Source organism: Littorina saxatilis, linkage group LG4 (assembly GCF_037325665.1).
Source record: "Littorina saxatilis isolate snail1 linkage group LG4, US_GU_Lsax_2.0, whole genome shotgun sequence".
NCBI classification, from domain to species: domain Eukaryota; kingdom Metazoa; phylum Mollusca; class Gastropoda; order Littorinimorpha; family Littorinidae; genus Littorina; species Littorina saxatilis.
Genome location: NC_090248.1, coordinates 11,514,434 through 11,531,165, shown reverse-complemented (window position 1 = coordinate 11,531,165; position 16,732 = coordinate 11,514,434). Strand labels below are relative to the sequence as shown.

General features: G+C 40.5%; 1 protein-coding gene across 4 annotated transcripts in view; it reads left to right on the top strand.

Moving 5' to 3' along the window:
* Positions 1 to 4,901: 4,901 nt before the first annotated feature.
* The window catches only part of LOC138963956 (serine/threonine-protein kinase WNK-like), a 41,566-nt gene continuing 29,735 nt past the window's right edge, over positions 4,902 to 16,732 (top strand). For 2 of the 4 annotated variants that reach the window (XM_070335813.1, XM_070335814.1), the window contains exon 1: positions 4,904 to 6,699. In XM_070335813.1, coding sequence (XP_070191914.1) covers positions 5,797 to 6,699 — 903 coding nt within the window. In that variant the 5' untranslated portion in view covers positions 4,904 to 5,796. Of the gene's footprint in view, positions 6,700 to 16,732 lie in introns of all 4 variants that reach the window. The other 2 variants (XM_070335812.1, XM_070335815.1) reach the window with 2 other exon arrangements.

Below are 16,732 nucleotides of genomic sequence, written 5' to 3'. Positions count from 1 at the left end.
CCGCCTCAACTTTCACGAAAAGCCGGATATGACGTCATCAAAGACATTTATCAAAAAAATGAAAAAAACGTATGGGGATTTCATACCCAGGAACTCTCATGTTAAATTTCATAAAGATCGGTCCAGTAGTTTAGTCTGAATCGCTCTACACACACACACACACACACACACACACACACACACACACACACGCACATACACCACGACCCTCGTTTCGATTCCCCCTCGATGTTAAAATATTTAGTCAAAACTTGACTAAATATAAAAAGTCGAACCATACCGTTCATAGTCACTTTCGATACCGAGTGCTCTTGCAACTAGACAAATGGAATGAATCAAAAATTGAGACCTCAGTTAATGAGACTTCAGTGATTAGAAACTGACTGTGGGTTCAAAGTTGTTGTTTTGCCAAACGGAAACTGCGCCTATTGTTACGGAAGGAAAATATTTTCTTGCTTTTGACAGTTTGAAACAAGAGGAAATGTACCAAGCTGGTGTATCTGGACAAGCTCAAGGACAGAATTATTGTGTACACTGGCTGTAATTTAATGTTTCTAAGTGTTTTGTGTTTGTCAAATCTATAAATGTAAATGTATTGGGTCTTTCTGTCTTTTTGTCCTACTTGTTTGTGTAACACATCGTATTATACGCAGACAAAAAAAAAAGAAAAAAAGAACCAATTATTCCCCGCGCCCATCTACTTCCACAACCACTCCAAGCTCCAATCTTCTACATAGGACACCGTTTTCACATCACTGATTTGATTTGAGTACACTGAATCAATCAACCAACGAGAGCGAAACTGATCAAGGTCGTCACCTTGCTGTCACAGCGATCCTTTTGCCGGAACACTGACTTTGATGACCATTCAAAACTCCCAGGGCCATGAGCGAGCAGGCAGGCATGACCGAGACAGTCACGGGTCACTGAACTTGCGGAACGCCAGCCGAACCAGCCAACCCTGGCGGGTTCAAAAGCTGTAATACAGCATCGTGCAGGCGACAAGCGTAAGCTTTAGCAAGGCTGGGCAACGAGATTACTGGCATTAGAAGCAGCGGTGTTGGGAAAGGTGTGTAGGGAACACAGGGAAGGGTTTGACTTCCAACCGGTCTGTCAACACATCTTTCACACATGATGACATCACACTCATGATAAAGCTATGTGCCGTTTCAAAACCACCACAACAATTGATTACAACAGTGATTTTCATTCAGCTGGTCGTAACTTAGAGGTGACCCAATTACTGTATAGGTGCCACGGTAGTCACAGAAAACCCGGGCCGGTATACGTTCAATTCTTAATAGAGGAAGTAAGCTATCATTGAATCAGAGTATCTTTAGTAAATCAGAATTTGTTACACTTTCTTTTAGTTTGACAGGTGGTCGAAAAATGGAGATGAATTTTGCAGAGCTTTCTTCTTCTTCTTCTTCTTCTTCCTCTTCTGCGTTCGTGGGCTGAAACTCCCACGTACACTCGTGTTTTTTACACGAGTGGAATTTTACGTGTATGACCGTTTTTTACCCCGCCATTTTGGCAGCCATACGCCGTTTTCGGAGGAAGCATGCTGGGTATTTTCGTGTTTCTCCCAACCCACCGAACTCTGACATGGATTACAGGATCTTTTTCGTTGCGCACTTGGTCATGTGTTCGGACACCGAGGAGAGTCTGCACACAACAAAGTTGACTCTGAGAAATAAATCTCTCGCCGAACGTGGGGACGAACTCACGCTGACAGCGGCCAACTGGATACAAATCCAGCGCGCTACCGACTGAGCTACATCCCCGCCGCACAGCTTTCAATACTATGAAGAGAAAACGAGTTAGTCTTTAAATGTAGAAAGTATTGATCAGTGGCTGTTACTAAACTCAAAGCTCCCACTGTATTGGCGAGACATGATCGTTGCCCGTTGATACCACAGGAGACACTATATATATATATATTAACACATTACAGTTGATAAAACGTGCGTCTGCCGTAGATTATGAGTAATACACAGTTACGACATGACATGCACTGCGGTGAAATAATTAGAAAGTAACATTGTGCACAAATAACTGAATAAAAGTCACAGGACAACTATATAATTATATATATATGACTCGAACCGTACTGAAACTAGTCGGTGGGAATCACAAGTATCAGTCATAACAACGCAGTGCACACAACAAAGTTTCCACGGGTAAAGATTTGAACTAGTCACAAAAATAAAGCCACCTCATTCAAAGGCAAAAACACGTCAGATACGAAACGGTACATGCATACAAAAAAACACAGCGTAAAACCCAAAGAAACCTCTCTTTACAGTCCCGCATTGTAATACGCAACACTGACAGGATTTTATTACAAGCCGGTGTAACACAAGAAAATTACTCCCACGAGATTTTTACTCCGGAGTAAACATTTCGTACGAAAAAGTTACTCCCTTTACGAAAAAAGCACTCCCCCATTACACGAGAAAATTACTCCCCAAGACAGGTGAGTTCCGAGTAAACATTTCGTACAAAAATGGGGAGTAAAAATTTCGTGGAGGGAGTAATTTTTTCGTGCCTTGGGGAGTTCTTTTCTCGTACGAAAAGTGTACTCGGAGTAAGAATTTCGTATTACACCGGCACAGGTAGATCAACGGGTCGCTGTACAGTATTTTAGTGAGAGTTGTAAGTATGACCAGACTGAACAGGGTGTCATGCATTACGGCTCAGCAGGGCCTTAGTCGATTGTGCGTTTTGGACGTAACACGGTTACTTTCGATTTCATGCATTGTGCCTGCTTGGATAATGAGATCATAATCCATCAACCACGACTAAGTACGGCTTCGGCTGATGACGTCGATGAAACCAGTATATCACGACTGACCGTAAGTAAACCGTGAGTTCAACAACAGAATGGTCTGTATAATTATGTTGAAACTGAGCGAACAGTCAAAACTTCCCCCAGTATTCTGCTCAAAAATAGAAAGACATAAAGAGGCTTTAACCCCCCCCCCCCCAAAAAAAAAAAAAAAAATAAATAAATAAATAAATAAAAAGACGGAAAAAAAAAAAAAGACAGGTCAGTTTATATTTGCTTACTGGTGGTTTGAACACTTCTTTTCCAATATATTTTTGCTGCACCAGTCACACAACACAATTCTAATTGACTAATATACTATCAGTTTATAAAACAACCCCACCTCTATCTATTTAATTTTATTTTGAAGCTTCCCTATACTTTTTGTGTTCAGAATTCTCCGTCCTTGAAGGTTACCTAATCAATCAATCAATCAATAACTCAGTCAATCAATCAATCATGCCTTGCTCGGTGACGAATCGGAGAGCCTGAGCTGAGTCACATGCAGTGCGGCCAAGACCGAAGAGCTGCGCAACATTGTAGACTGTCACAGATGGTACATTTGCATTTGTGTACTCCGATTGCACTTCGTTTGAGCGCGGCGGCCGGATGTCCAAATTAACTCGTCTGAAGAAGTCGTTCGGAACTCAGAACTAGCATTATAATTCAATGCTTCCTAATTCTTGCAGAATAACCTTACAAGTCTTTGATAACAGAAAAACAGGGGCTGTAAAATTGGTCCAGATGTAAATTATCAGTCAAGTCGATAGATAGTGAGTTTAGGCTGGTACAGGCTAGATACAAGATACAAGATACAAGAAATTTTATTGTCCTCATCAATACAAGGAAATTTGGCATGTGTGTGGCAAGACATAATACACTGATACATAGACATTTACAAAGCAACAACTGAAGTTCAATATCAGCACACCCTTACGCACACATACCCACTACTTCAGACACACAGGCTACATGTGCCCCTCGGACGTACGCAACCCACAATTCACCCAGCCATACAACTCCACATGCACTTACTCATTCATGCAGCACTCTAGCGCCCGGCCATGCACAACTCACACACTGGAACCCTCGTACGGCTACATATGACACCCGCACAAACATTACAGCCTCAAACATCGTACTAGATCTACAACTAACAAGCATACATCCACTATCAAACACCGAATACATCATCACACATTACATCATAACATATTTCATTATAACACACGCACAAACATTACAACATCAAACATCGTACTATAATCTACAACTAACAAACAATCATACACTATCAAACACCAAATATATCATCGTACATTAAATTACATCATACCCCCCCCACCCCACCATACATTCACAATCGACACAGAATACATCATCATACATATACATTACATCATAACCCCCATACATACGCAATCAACACATAGTACATCATCATACATTACATTACATCATACCCCCCCCCCCCCATCATACAAAGTAAACAGACGTCAACATTTCACTCTTACCCCCCCCCCCCCCCCCCCCGCCAATCACACGTCCTCTACCATCGCTCACACCTACTACACATCACCCATAGTCCTCCAAGTCACAGTTCACAGCACTCATTGTCCTTCCGCAGTCACAGTTCACACAGACAACAGACAATAATTATGGGAGATTGCAGTAAATGACTTGATGATGCTTATAACTGAAGAGCTATATACTATCATCATCATTTCATGGCGGATCCGGCCACAGGCGGAAGGTATCGTTCACTGGACCACTACTTTCATTGTCTTTCTATGAAAGTAGTGGTCCAGTGAACGATACCTTCCGCCTGTGATCCGGCTTGCGCAATCTCGCATCAGTGTCGCCTTTTTTGTCGCCATAATGAAGCTCTCTGTCTCGTGATAAATCGTTGCATAGGCCAATCGCCTTGGCACAGAAAAAGCGCGCTGATTCTTATGCATTTCGCTGCAGAACCCGTCACGACCCGCACCTTTTAGTTTTGGCCACTAAACCACACCGCCCAGTCACTGCTGCGCAGACGGATATCCGACAAAGCACGCAAACTCAATGTGCAGACAGAAAATAGTGCCCAATGTTAGAATGAGGTAGACGGTTTGTAGGGCGAACAAGACAGTTTGTCATCGCTGGTTAAAGAGAATACCTTTGCTGAACATGTTTTTATCACTCACTAGATGATTTGTGACTTCCCTCCAACTCAGAACTAAACCTCTTCTGTGGACTATTTTCCAACTGCCCTGCTGGAGGGATCCGCCATACTGTGTTTTGTGGAACTGCGCAAGAAAGAGCTTCGCCCGTGAACAATCTGGTGTTATTTGAATGAAAAAATGGATGTATCATGAGGAGACACGCTGTTTGGACCAGGATCTTTGCCTGCAGCCTGACCGTAGTGTAGAATATGTGCGGAAATGGGTTTGTGTGGTGATATTCACGTCAGCCATCTGTGTTGATGGGTGGTAAAGTCACTGTGAGAAACCGAACGTCTTGACATAGGGGATCATGTTAATTACTGAGTCTGCTGCTGTGTGTGGAATTTTCATTCCAGCGGAATAAACCAAAGAATGGATGTACATTATTCTCAGGATTTCATCGTTTTCTGTGTGTTTGGACAGGAAGGTTGGGATCCAGAGGCACAGTTTTCTGTCTTTGTGACGAACCGACATGAAACGTGTTCTTCTCACATGTGGCCATCTTTGGTCTTGAGTAGAACACGGCGTAAAACCTACGAATCAGTCGTATAACACTACAGTTAAAACACTCTTATAGAGTGATGAATTCGAGCTGACTACTTTGTTCTCAGCGGATTCTGTGCTGGATCAAATGACTGACACAATCAGTAATTCCTGACAAGACGGACACATGAAAGATCTTGAGGTTCAAACCTGATGTGACCTGGCATTATTAATTCATGTTGGATTTTTTGTTAGAGTGGTTCACTTACCGTCACTCTCAAGATGAGCAAGACTCATATCGAAAAAGCTGTTAATGGGGAACTCTCCTCAGAGAACATTGCTGAACATGGGAAATCAAAACGAACACGTATAAGAAGGCCTTCTGGAGAAATGGGACAGAGATTCAGCATAAAGAAGATAGAAAGGCATGGCCATGCTGCTGGTGAGTCAAAAGAGACAACTAAGGCAGGTTTATCTTGTCTACGGACGAAGTCCACATCCGCGACGTCTACTACAGCAGCTAAGGAGATGAAAGGTGTCTCAGACACTGTCTCAAACAGAACAACTGATAGTACTGGCGAAAGCACCTCTGGTACGAAAAAGGCTGACAATGTGGAAAGCTCTGCCAGTACATCCAATGTTAAGAGAAGCTCAAGGTTTCATGTCACAAAGTTGCCAATTCCTGAAAGGAACCCCACTCCACCGAGTGAGAAAACCCATAATGTTCAAGAAGACAGCAAGGCAAGGACTAGTGACAGCTCTGCTAGCTTATCAGAGAACGGTGATAGAATAAATGACACAGCCAGTATTACAAACAAAGATTCAGGGAAAAACAGGCCTTTCAGGGGGATGCGATTTGTTGAAGAAGAAACTGGTCAGGCTTGTGATGAAAACTCAGAAAAGAGAAAAAAATCTGCAGGCCAGTTCTTCTATGCTGAACAAGGCAAAGGTGTAACCATTGACAGTGTGTTGTCAGACACCGGAATTAAACTTCAGCTTGAAGGGGAAATAAAAGATATACAGCAATCCCAGAGAGTGAATGAGGTGGAAGAGAAAGCTGTTGCCAGTTCGCCTGATAACCGCTTCCTCAAGTTTGATCTTGAGATTGGACGAGGGTCATTCAAGACAGTGTACAAGGGACTGGACACGGAACTTGGTGTTGCTGTCGCGTGGTGTGAATTGCAGGTTTGTAATTGTATACTGTTTTATTTTGATTATATATATAGTTGTTAATCATCAGTTGGACAGCTGGACATCAATTAAAAGAAGACTTTCTTCACTCACATAATTTCCAATCGCAAAAAAGTGAGAACAAAAGTTCTCAACTCTGGGTTACTCTTAGTCTTTGTCTCTAACTTGTGATCGTCTTCCCTTAGTTGAGTTTCCAAGCTGGGGGTCATTTTCAATCAAGGACCTTGTCAACAAAGGAGAGATCTTTCTAAGATTTACATGCCACTGGTTGTCTCATTCTTAACTGTCAAATTCTACTTTTATGGGAATGGGATTGGGAGTTTATTACTTCATAGGTTGACTGGTATAGTAAGTTAATTCCTGATCTAAAACTAGTACAAGTAAATCTATTCAAGAACTACTGGTAGTTGTACTACAAGTTTGTTGATTCAGGTTTTGTTAGTAACGATACTAACATGGATGCATCATTTTTCTTCTGAGCTGATTTTACATGGACAGCTGAGGAAATGACTTGAATTGTATTTTTTGTTTGAAAAACTAGAGGCTCATTTTTTGCCTTTCAGTTTCAAACTTATAAGTTGGCTAAGTTGATGGAGGCTGGTAATAATCTTGCTGCTAAGGCCAAAAAAAAGAGAGGTCTGTTTACGGTAACATAGGGTGAAAAAATAGGGTCGGTAGGTCGGCTTTTTTTTTTTTCTTTTTTTTTTCTTTTTTTTTTCCCCTCTCTATGATGTTTCACAGTTCATTTCTTCTCATCAATCCCTGTTTTTGCCCAACATAACTATAAACAGTACTTTGAGCTTACCTCCCTTCTGTCGTCTGCTGTTTGAGCGCAAACAGCTCTATTTTGGATGGTTTTTTTTGTTTTTTTCAGACGATCTAAAAAAAAGATTAGGGTCGGGCCTAAAAACTAGGGTCGGTCAAAAAAAGATTAGGGTCGGGCCTAAAAACTAGGGTCGGTCGGGTTACCGTAAACAGACTTTTTTTTTTTTTGCCTAATATAAAACACTGGTTTAAACTTAGTTAAAAGACAAGTAATACAAAATGCCTGTGATTGTGTGAACAAAGACATTCATGTTGTGTGTGAAAGATATGTGTTGAAAAAAGTATCCTTTATTATGATTACGTTAAATGTTTGTATCCGTTGTGTGTAGCACTAGGGATCTGACAGTCACAAAGACGACTGCGACCAGGGCAATACTAGATCATCCCCAGATGTTGACCCAGTAAACAAGTGCTCTTAGACTGTTTTGCATTACCCTTGTGTGGTTCATGAGATTTAGCTTTGAGTATGACATCATGAATATAATTATAAGACTTTTGATACTCAAATTTTAATGTGACGTTTCATCTTGAAATCAGATAAAATTTGGGTATGCAAAACAGTGACTGAAGTTTTAGAAGTTCTGCTTTGACTTATTCTTCAGGCCCCCCCCAAAAAATAGGTGTGGTTAACCGTTAAGGTAACATAGCCAAAAAAATTAGGGTAGGAAGGTAGGCAATCACTTTTTTAAAACTTTTTTTTCTAATGTGTAGTACAAATTAAACTTACTTGACAGGGAAATAAGTGTGCGACTCGAGCGCTGTCGCTTTCATTGCGTTTTCTGCACTCTTTTTTTTTTGACAAATGTAATAAAAAGTTATACTTATAGGGTCGGCCCCTAAAAATAGGGTAGGTCGGGTTACTGTAACCACACCTATTTTTTTTAGGCCTCATAGAACTTTGTGCAAAAACTGGGTCAGGCAATGTGCATTTAATTTTAGCAGTGTATTTGTTGTTTTTCTCCCCATTCCTGAGTGTATTTTGTGAAGTAAGTTTGCTGAACAATTTTCTTTGAAGATTTTGTTTATTTCATTCTTCTGGTTTATTTGGCTACAACAGTTTTTGTTCATAACCCAGGCCATTTTCCAGCGCTCAGTGGTATGACCTGAAGGCAGCACTTTTAAAAATAACTGACATGGCTTTTTATTTTTAATGTTAAACATGCAACATGGCTCCTTGCCATGACGACTGAGAACCTTTACTATTTGAACTCATATAAAATTGTGCATCATTCTATAATGATGGATCGTCCTTGGCTTGAAATTGAACATTTGGGAAACAGGATGAGATAAATTAATCCTACAGTTTGGAAAATCAGAGGTCAGTAAAACTAGGGGGGAGGGGGTGAGGGCAGCAACAGCTTTCAATTTAGCCTGGTCACTTATTAATAACCACTCAGTTTGGGATCATGTAAAAACAGTGGCATGTAAGTTGTTACGTCACCGGGCTTCCTTGCGCCAAAACTTGCAAGTAGTTTGAAATGCATGACACTTGTCAGCAGTGATGAAAGGCCAGACAGACTGACATAGCAAACCTGCTCAGAGACTCAGGTCTGATACTTGGAACAGAAAGGCTCAGACAGGTTTGTTGGAAACCTGCCAAAGCAGGACTGACTGGTGGTGACAAGATGCACTGATCCAGGCTGAACCTTTGTAATGGCCATGGTCTGCCCTGTGTTGTGAGGCTAAATCAGTCACAAACTGTTTACAATATATATATAGTGCAAAGCCAAGCATGCCCTTCCCCTCACTCTCAGGTGGCATGCCATGCTGCTGGCAGACAGATTCTTCAGATTCTTTGAGGGCCAGTGCATGGGAGGGGGTACAATAATGCCTAGGTAGTAGCTGCTCAAAAGTGAGACTGAGAGCTGTTGTTGGCAAGGGTACTAAAAATACTATGATTGTGATACTAGAGCTTTTGGCAGTTCACCGTTTTAGTCCCATTCCCAGTATGCTTGTGTTACTGTTAAACAACATCCACTGGTCTACAACAACCTCACCAACCGACCTAAGCTAAATATCCAATAAATAAGATAAATAGTAAATCTAATGAATAAATACAGGTATTACATTTGACAGTGTACTGCTGAAGCTTAGTATTAGTAAAATATTGCAATTTAAAGTTGATTAGTTAGTTATGCCATTGTTGACGTACATGTTGATTGAGTGTATACATGTATCTGTGAGATACAAATCTAAATGATCATGCTGAGCAGCAAAAGATGAGGCAGGATAAGTTCCATGTCAATGTGAACTACTCATACTTTGTTAGAAAATGGGTTCAAATATGCTGTACATTTAGTTACTTCTGTTGCTAATGTTAGAAACAAACACTTAGATTTGAAAGGAAAAGCAATATCCCTGGACTATTTATTTATTTATTTATTTACGAGGATTTATATCGCGCACGTATCTCACCACACAAGGCGACTCAAGGCGCATGTTAGGCCCCCAAAAAAAAAATTGTCTGTTTAGGGTAACATGACCAACAAGAAGGGCAAAGCCCATACGACTCACATGCTTTACACATTTTTCCTACCAAAATACATGTGACCTTGACCCAAGGTCAAGGTCATCCAAGGTCATGCAACACAAAGCTGTTAATTCAAGACATAGGAAGTACAATGGTGCTTATTGGCTCTTTCTACCATGAGATATGGTCACTTTTAGTGGTTCACTACCTTATTTTGGTCACATTTCATAAGGGTCAAAGTGACCTTGACCTTGATCATATGTGACCAAATGTGTCTCATGATGAAAGCATAACATGTGCCCCACATAATTTTTAAGTTTGAAACAGTTATCTTCCATAGTTCAGGGTCAAGGTCACTTCAAAATATGTATACAATCCAACTTTGAAGAGCTCCTGTGACCTTGACCTTCAGGCAAGGTAAACCAAACTGGTATCAAAAGATGGGGCTTACTTTGCCCTATATATCATATATAGGTGAGGTATTGAATCTCAAAAACTTCAGAGAAAATGGGAAAAATATGAAAAATAGCTGTTTTTTAGGCAACATTTATGGCCCCTGCGACCTTGACCTTGAAGCAAGGTCAAGATGCTATGTATGTTTTTTGGGGCCTTGTCATCATACACCATCTTGCCAAATTTGGTACTGATAGACTGAATAGTGTCCAAGAAATATCCAACGTTAAAGTTTTCCGGACGGACGGACGGACGTCCGGACGGACGGACGGACGACTCGGGTGAGTACATAGACTCACTTTTGCTTCGCATGTGAGTCAAAAAAGTAGGGTCGGTAGGTAGGTAGGTTTTTTGTTTTTTTTGTTTTTTTTTGTGTGTGTGTGTAAATGAAACGCCAAATGTCTCTTTTTAGCATTTTTACCTCTTTTTTTTTCTTTTTATTTTTTAAATCAAAAAAAAGTTTTTGGGTCGGCGCCAAATTGATAGGGTCGGTCGGGTTACCCTAAACAGACAATTTTTTTTTTTTGGCCTTACCTATTAAGGGAAGCTTCTAGCATGAAAAAATGACAAAAAACGCTTTTTGGTGTGATTTGAGTTTTCATGTGATTTTGTTTCCATAAACCCTTTCCAACCCCCCTATCAACCGTATTAGTTATTTCTGCAACCCTAAATATTTTATTTATTTTATTTCTGAGGTAAATGTTTTAAAAACAACACCAGTCTACCCCTCATTAACTATGCAAAAAATTTGAAAGGCCATATCTTCTCTTCTACCTAACATAGAAACAAAATTTAAACTGGGATATGAACAGCAAAATCCCTTCTAGCCCCGTTTAGAAACGCCAAACAAACTCCATTACAACGATTTTCATTGGTTGTTTGGCAAATGGCCCAAAGAAGGCCAACCTGAAAACAAACCAATCACAAGCCTTCTTCTAAAAGGGCTTCGGCTGCGGCCCACCCAGTTGAGAAGTGGGTCAAATCAGCCTCTGTCTGTGTCTTCCACGCTACTTTCGATTGGGTCAGTGTGTTTGCCATCAAAACTTGTTTATAGCTTACAATGGGTAAAAGAAAGGATTGCTACAAGAAAAAGACAAAGACACCTCCAAGGAATCGACATGTTTTGGCTAGGCTTCCCTTGGATGCAAGCAATTCAACTGTGGAAAATGTGCCTGATCAGTGTCGGCGGCCTGCAAAGAGAAAACGTGGAGAGGAAGAAGCGTCGTCTGCACCTCTGCATTTGTGTGCATCGAGTGCCAAACTGCGAAAATTGGACACAAATAAAGAAGAATCTGTGCCTTTTGACAGCCAAGATGAACTTACTGGGTTTAGATTCGTTGACTGTGAACTTTTAGTCACATTCATCAACGGATTATTGTGTCCTGAGTGCAAACGACCGATCGGTGCTGCGCGGCTTTCTTCTGTGACTGAGGTGAGGACAGATCTTGCATCTGAACTGAAATTCGAGTGTGGTTGTCAACACAACATGACTTTGTTTACATCTAAAAAATGTAACAAAGTTTTTGAGGTAAATAGAAGGTTCCCTCTTTCTATGTTTGTTATCGGTCGGGACCAAGCACCTGCTAAGAGATTCCTTGGCAACATGAACATACCATGCTCACTAAACAATAGCACGTGGGCCAATCACAAGAATCAGATCAGGAAGGCCACAGAAAAAGTAGCCGATATCAGCAAATCTGTTGCTGCACATGAGGTTTCTGAGGCCTGTGAGGGGAATGATGTGACTGTATCTGGGGATGGCACCTATCATAGACGGGGATTTCAGAGCAAAAATGGAGTGGTAACTGTGCTCAGTGTAAATGGTAAAAAGTCAAAAGTTGTAGACACCGAGGTGCTGTCTAATCACTGTGACAGCTGTAAAAAACAAGAGAAAAAGAAACAAGGACAAGAACTTTTGGATTGGAAAGATGAACACAGACAGAGAAATGTATGTGACAAAAACCACGAGGGGAGTGCTGCAGCTATGGAACCTGCTGGGGCATTGAAGATCTTTAGAAGGTCACAGGAGCTACATGGTCTTAGATATGTCAACTTTCTTGGGGACGGGGACAGCAAGACATATAGTTGTCTAAAAAATTCTGAGCCACCTGTGTATGAGGGAGTTAGAATAGAAAAGTTAGAATGCTGTGGGCATGTGCAAAAAAGAATGGGTCGCCAACTTTTGAATAAAGTGAATGAACTAAAAAACAAAACTTTCAATAAGAACGGCAAATCTGTCAAAGGCATAGGCGGAAAGGGGGGTGGGTTGACAAAAAAAGCAATACTCAAAATTCAAGCTCATTTTGGTGCAGCTATAAGGAAGAATTCTGGCAATTTAGGACAGATGAAAAAGGACATTTGGGCCATCTGGCAACACCGTAATAAAAAACATGACAACTGTGGGACCTGGTGTCCATCCAAAACTGGCAGAGGAGATCCAGACAAAAATGCCTTTCCAGATTTTGTGTGCGAAGCCATCCGTCCAATTTTTGTGACCCTGACCCAAGATAGCCTGCTGGAAAGATGTCTTCATGGGGGCTCTCAGAATACCAATGAGAGCTTCCACAATCTCATCTGGCAAAGATGTCCGAAGACTGTTTTTGTCGGCCGAAAGCGACTTTGCTTAGCTGTAGCGGACGCAACTATTGTATATAATGATGGAGAATGTGGAAGGCTGGATATTTTCCCTCTTCTTGGGATGGAAGCTGGCACATGGACAAGACAATTTCTCAAAAAAGTGGATGCAAGCAGAGTGTCAGCTGGACAAATCCAAGCAAGTGAGGCTGTGCAGTTTGCACGTCGACTTCGGTCCCTTCATGCCGCTGAACAGAATGTAGATGGGGAGGAATATTACTTATCTGGGGCTCATGAATAGACTAGGTAAGTCACAGATTGTTGTACACATGCACATGTGATGTCCTGTAAAAACTTTTGTCCATGACAGATATATATATGCATGCATCTCCTCTTCTGAAGTAAAGAGCTTACATTTTGACCGTTTTCTCAAAACGCGTTTCAGTTTATTTTGACCGACCGTTTCTTGAATATCTCATGAACCTTTGCAGATATGCTTATAAAATTTTGTACAGTGTTTCAGGACACATAAAGCTATAATCCCACATAGGATTTAGTTGATGCAATCATTTTAAACCAATTTTCATTTTTTAGATTTTTTGGCGTTAAACCGTTACTAAAAATTGCGACTAAATTTCAAGTTATACATTTTATCCTATGTGATAATGTAGTTCATGTATTTAGAATTGTATATGCAAAATTTTAAGTTTGTATTACCTTTCATGACCAAATTATGTGGGAAATGCCAAACATCAATTTTTGCGAATCCGTATTTATACCCTATTTTAAAATATTTATATAAATTAAATAAAATACCTGAGGCCAATTTCCCTTTTATGTTTGTAATCTTCAATAGTTGGACTACACACACACATAAATTCAAGTTATTTGGGCATCATACTGAAGAGCAATTTGAAGTGATTTTTTGTCGATTTTCATGCTAGAAGCTTCCCTTAATGCCGTGTGAGATGGAATTTTTTACACAATATATCACGCATTCACATCGGCCAGTAGATCGACTGCCTTTAGGCGCTGCATCCACCTTTCACGGCCTATTATTCCAGGTCACACGGGTATTTTGGTGGACATTTTTATCTACGCCTATACAATTTTGCCAGGAAAGACCCTTTTGTCACCTCGCGCCCCCTAATTGGCCTAGAGGCGCGTCCCCCGGGTGGTGGATGGGGGAGCCTTCTCTACTAATTTCTGAGAGAAGGTCGCATCACTCTCGATGCTGTGAACCTAATTAGGATCTTTTTCTTGTTTCTTCTCTATTTCTGCCTCCCCAAAGTCCTTTTACTTTCCTTTTCTCACCCATAAAATTCTTCACTTATTACCCTTGTTAAGTGGTTCTTGTATAGAATATAGTCAATGTTTGTAAAGATTTTAGTCAAGCAGTATGTAAGAAATGTTTAGTCCTTTGTACTGGAAACTTGCATTCTCCCAGTAAGGTCATATATTGTACTACGTTGCAAGCCCCTGGAGCAATTTTTTGATTAGTGCTTTTGTGAACAAGAAACACTTAACAAGTGGCTCTATCCCATCTCCCCCCTTTCCCCTATCCCATCTCCCCCCTTTCCCTCGTCGCGATATAACCTTCGTGGTTGAAAACGACGTTAAACACCAAATAAAGAAAGAAAGACCCTTTTGTCAATCGTGGGATCTTTAACGTGCATACCCCAATGTAGTGTACACGAAGGGACCTCGGTTTATCGTCTCATCCGAAAGACTAGCACTTGAACCCACCACCTAGGTTAGGAAAGGGGGAGAAAATTGCTAACGCCCTGACCCAGGGTCGAACTCGCAACCTCTCGCTTCCGAGCGCAAGTGCGTTACCACTCGGCCACCCAGACTAATAACTTATAACACTAGTTGTTTGCAGTGTTTTGTCTGGTACTTACCTACTATTGTAGTATTTATTATGATGTTTGATGTGTAAAATTGGAATACAGTCTGACATGGTGCAGACTTTTTAGAGGCCTCGCATTGAACTTGCAGCTGACAAATGTACAATAAAGTAATACTGTAGTCAGCGTTTGCAACATGATAGTTTTGATACATTCAGGTCATCTCTACAGGGTTTACTCACTGGTGTAATGAAAAGAAAAACAGATTTTTTTTTTCTTAATGGTTTATTCAGGCATCAACAGTAGGAACATGTGACAACACAGCAGTTGTGAATTATCTTCATATATGACAAATCATAAGTGAATCCTCTGTAGAAAAACAGATTTACTGTTACTGTTTGTGTTAAAGTAAACCTTGAGATTGTATTGCATTGCTATAACAATAAACATGGAAAGTGGTACTGGTAGTTGAATTTTCCCATTCACATACTTATGGTCTGAAGACACGCATACAGTTCAACATCAAATGAAACAAGAAGATAACATGGTGTTGCCTGTTGGATGTTTAAGTATGTTGTACTACTACTAGCTACTCGGAACACATTTCAAGTCAGGCTCAGATACCCGCCTCCTTTTAATTTTGCCAGAGCAAGAGCACACTACAGGATTAAACAAACATGTTTGCATGCACTGCAAAAGAAAAGAACAACAAGTCGCGTAAGGCGAAATTACTACATTTAGTCAAGCTGTGGAACTCACAGAATGAAACTGAATGCACTGCATTTTTTCACAATGACAGTAGTCCGCCGCTTGTGCAAAACGGAGTGAAACTGACGAGACTGTTCAGCGCGGTAGTGGTTTCGCTGTGCTGCATAGCACGCTTTTCTGTACCTCTCTTCGTTTTAACTTTCTGAGCGTGTTTTTAATCCAAACATATCATATCTATATGTTTTTTGGAATCAGGAACCGACAAGGAATAAGATGAAATTGTTTTTAAATCGATTTCGGAAATTTAATTTTGATCATAGTTTTTATATTTTTAATTTTCAGAGCTTGTTTTTAATCCAAATATAACATATTTATATGTTTTTTAAATCAGGAAATGATGTAGAATCAGATGAACGTAAATTTGGATCGTTTTATAATATCAAAAAAAAATTATTAGAATTTTCAGATTTTTAATGACCAAAGTCATTAAATAATTTTTAAGCCACCAAGCTGAAATGTAATACCAAAGTCCGGCCTTCGTAGAAGATTGCTTTACAAAAATTTCAATCAATTTGATTGAAAAATGAAGGTGTGCAGGGGTCGACACTAACTTATTTGGCCTGGGGCCACACTGGCCCCAATGGAAATTTCTGGGGCCCACTCTTATTCATGCTAAGTATATATATACAAAAAATTTTGATAATAAACAAGTCGCGTAAGGCGAAAATACAATATTTAGTCAAGTAGCTGTCGAACTCACAGAATGAAACTGAACGCAATGCCATTTTTCAGCAAGACCGTATACTCGTAGCATCGTCAGTCCACCGCTCATGGCAAAGGCAGTGAAATTGACAAGAAGAGCGGGGTAGTAGTTGCGCTAAGAAGGATAGCACGCTTTTCTGTACCTCTCTTTGTTTTAACTTTCTGAGCGTGTTTTTGAGTCACTTGAGAAAAAGTGACTATGTAATCGGTCAGTGTTAGTCTGTCCGGCCGGCCGGCCGTCCGTAGACACCACCTTAACGTTGGACTTTTCTCGGAAACTATCAAAGCGATCGGGCTCATATTTTGTTTAGTCGTGACCTCCAATGACCTCTACACTTTAACGATGGTTTCGTTGACCTTTGACCTTTTTCAAGGTCACAGGTCAGCG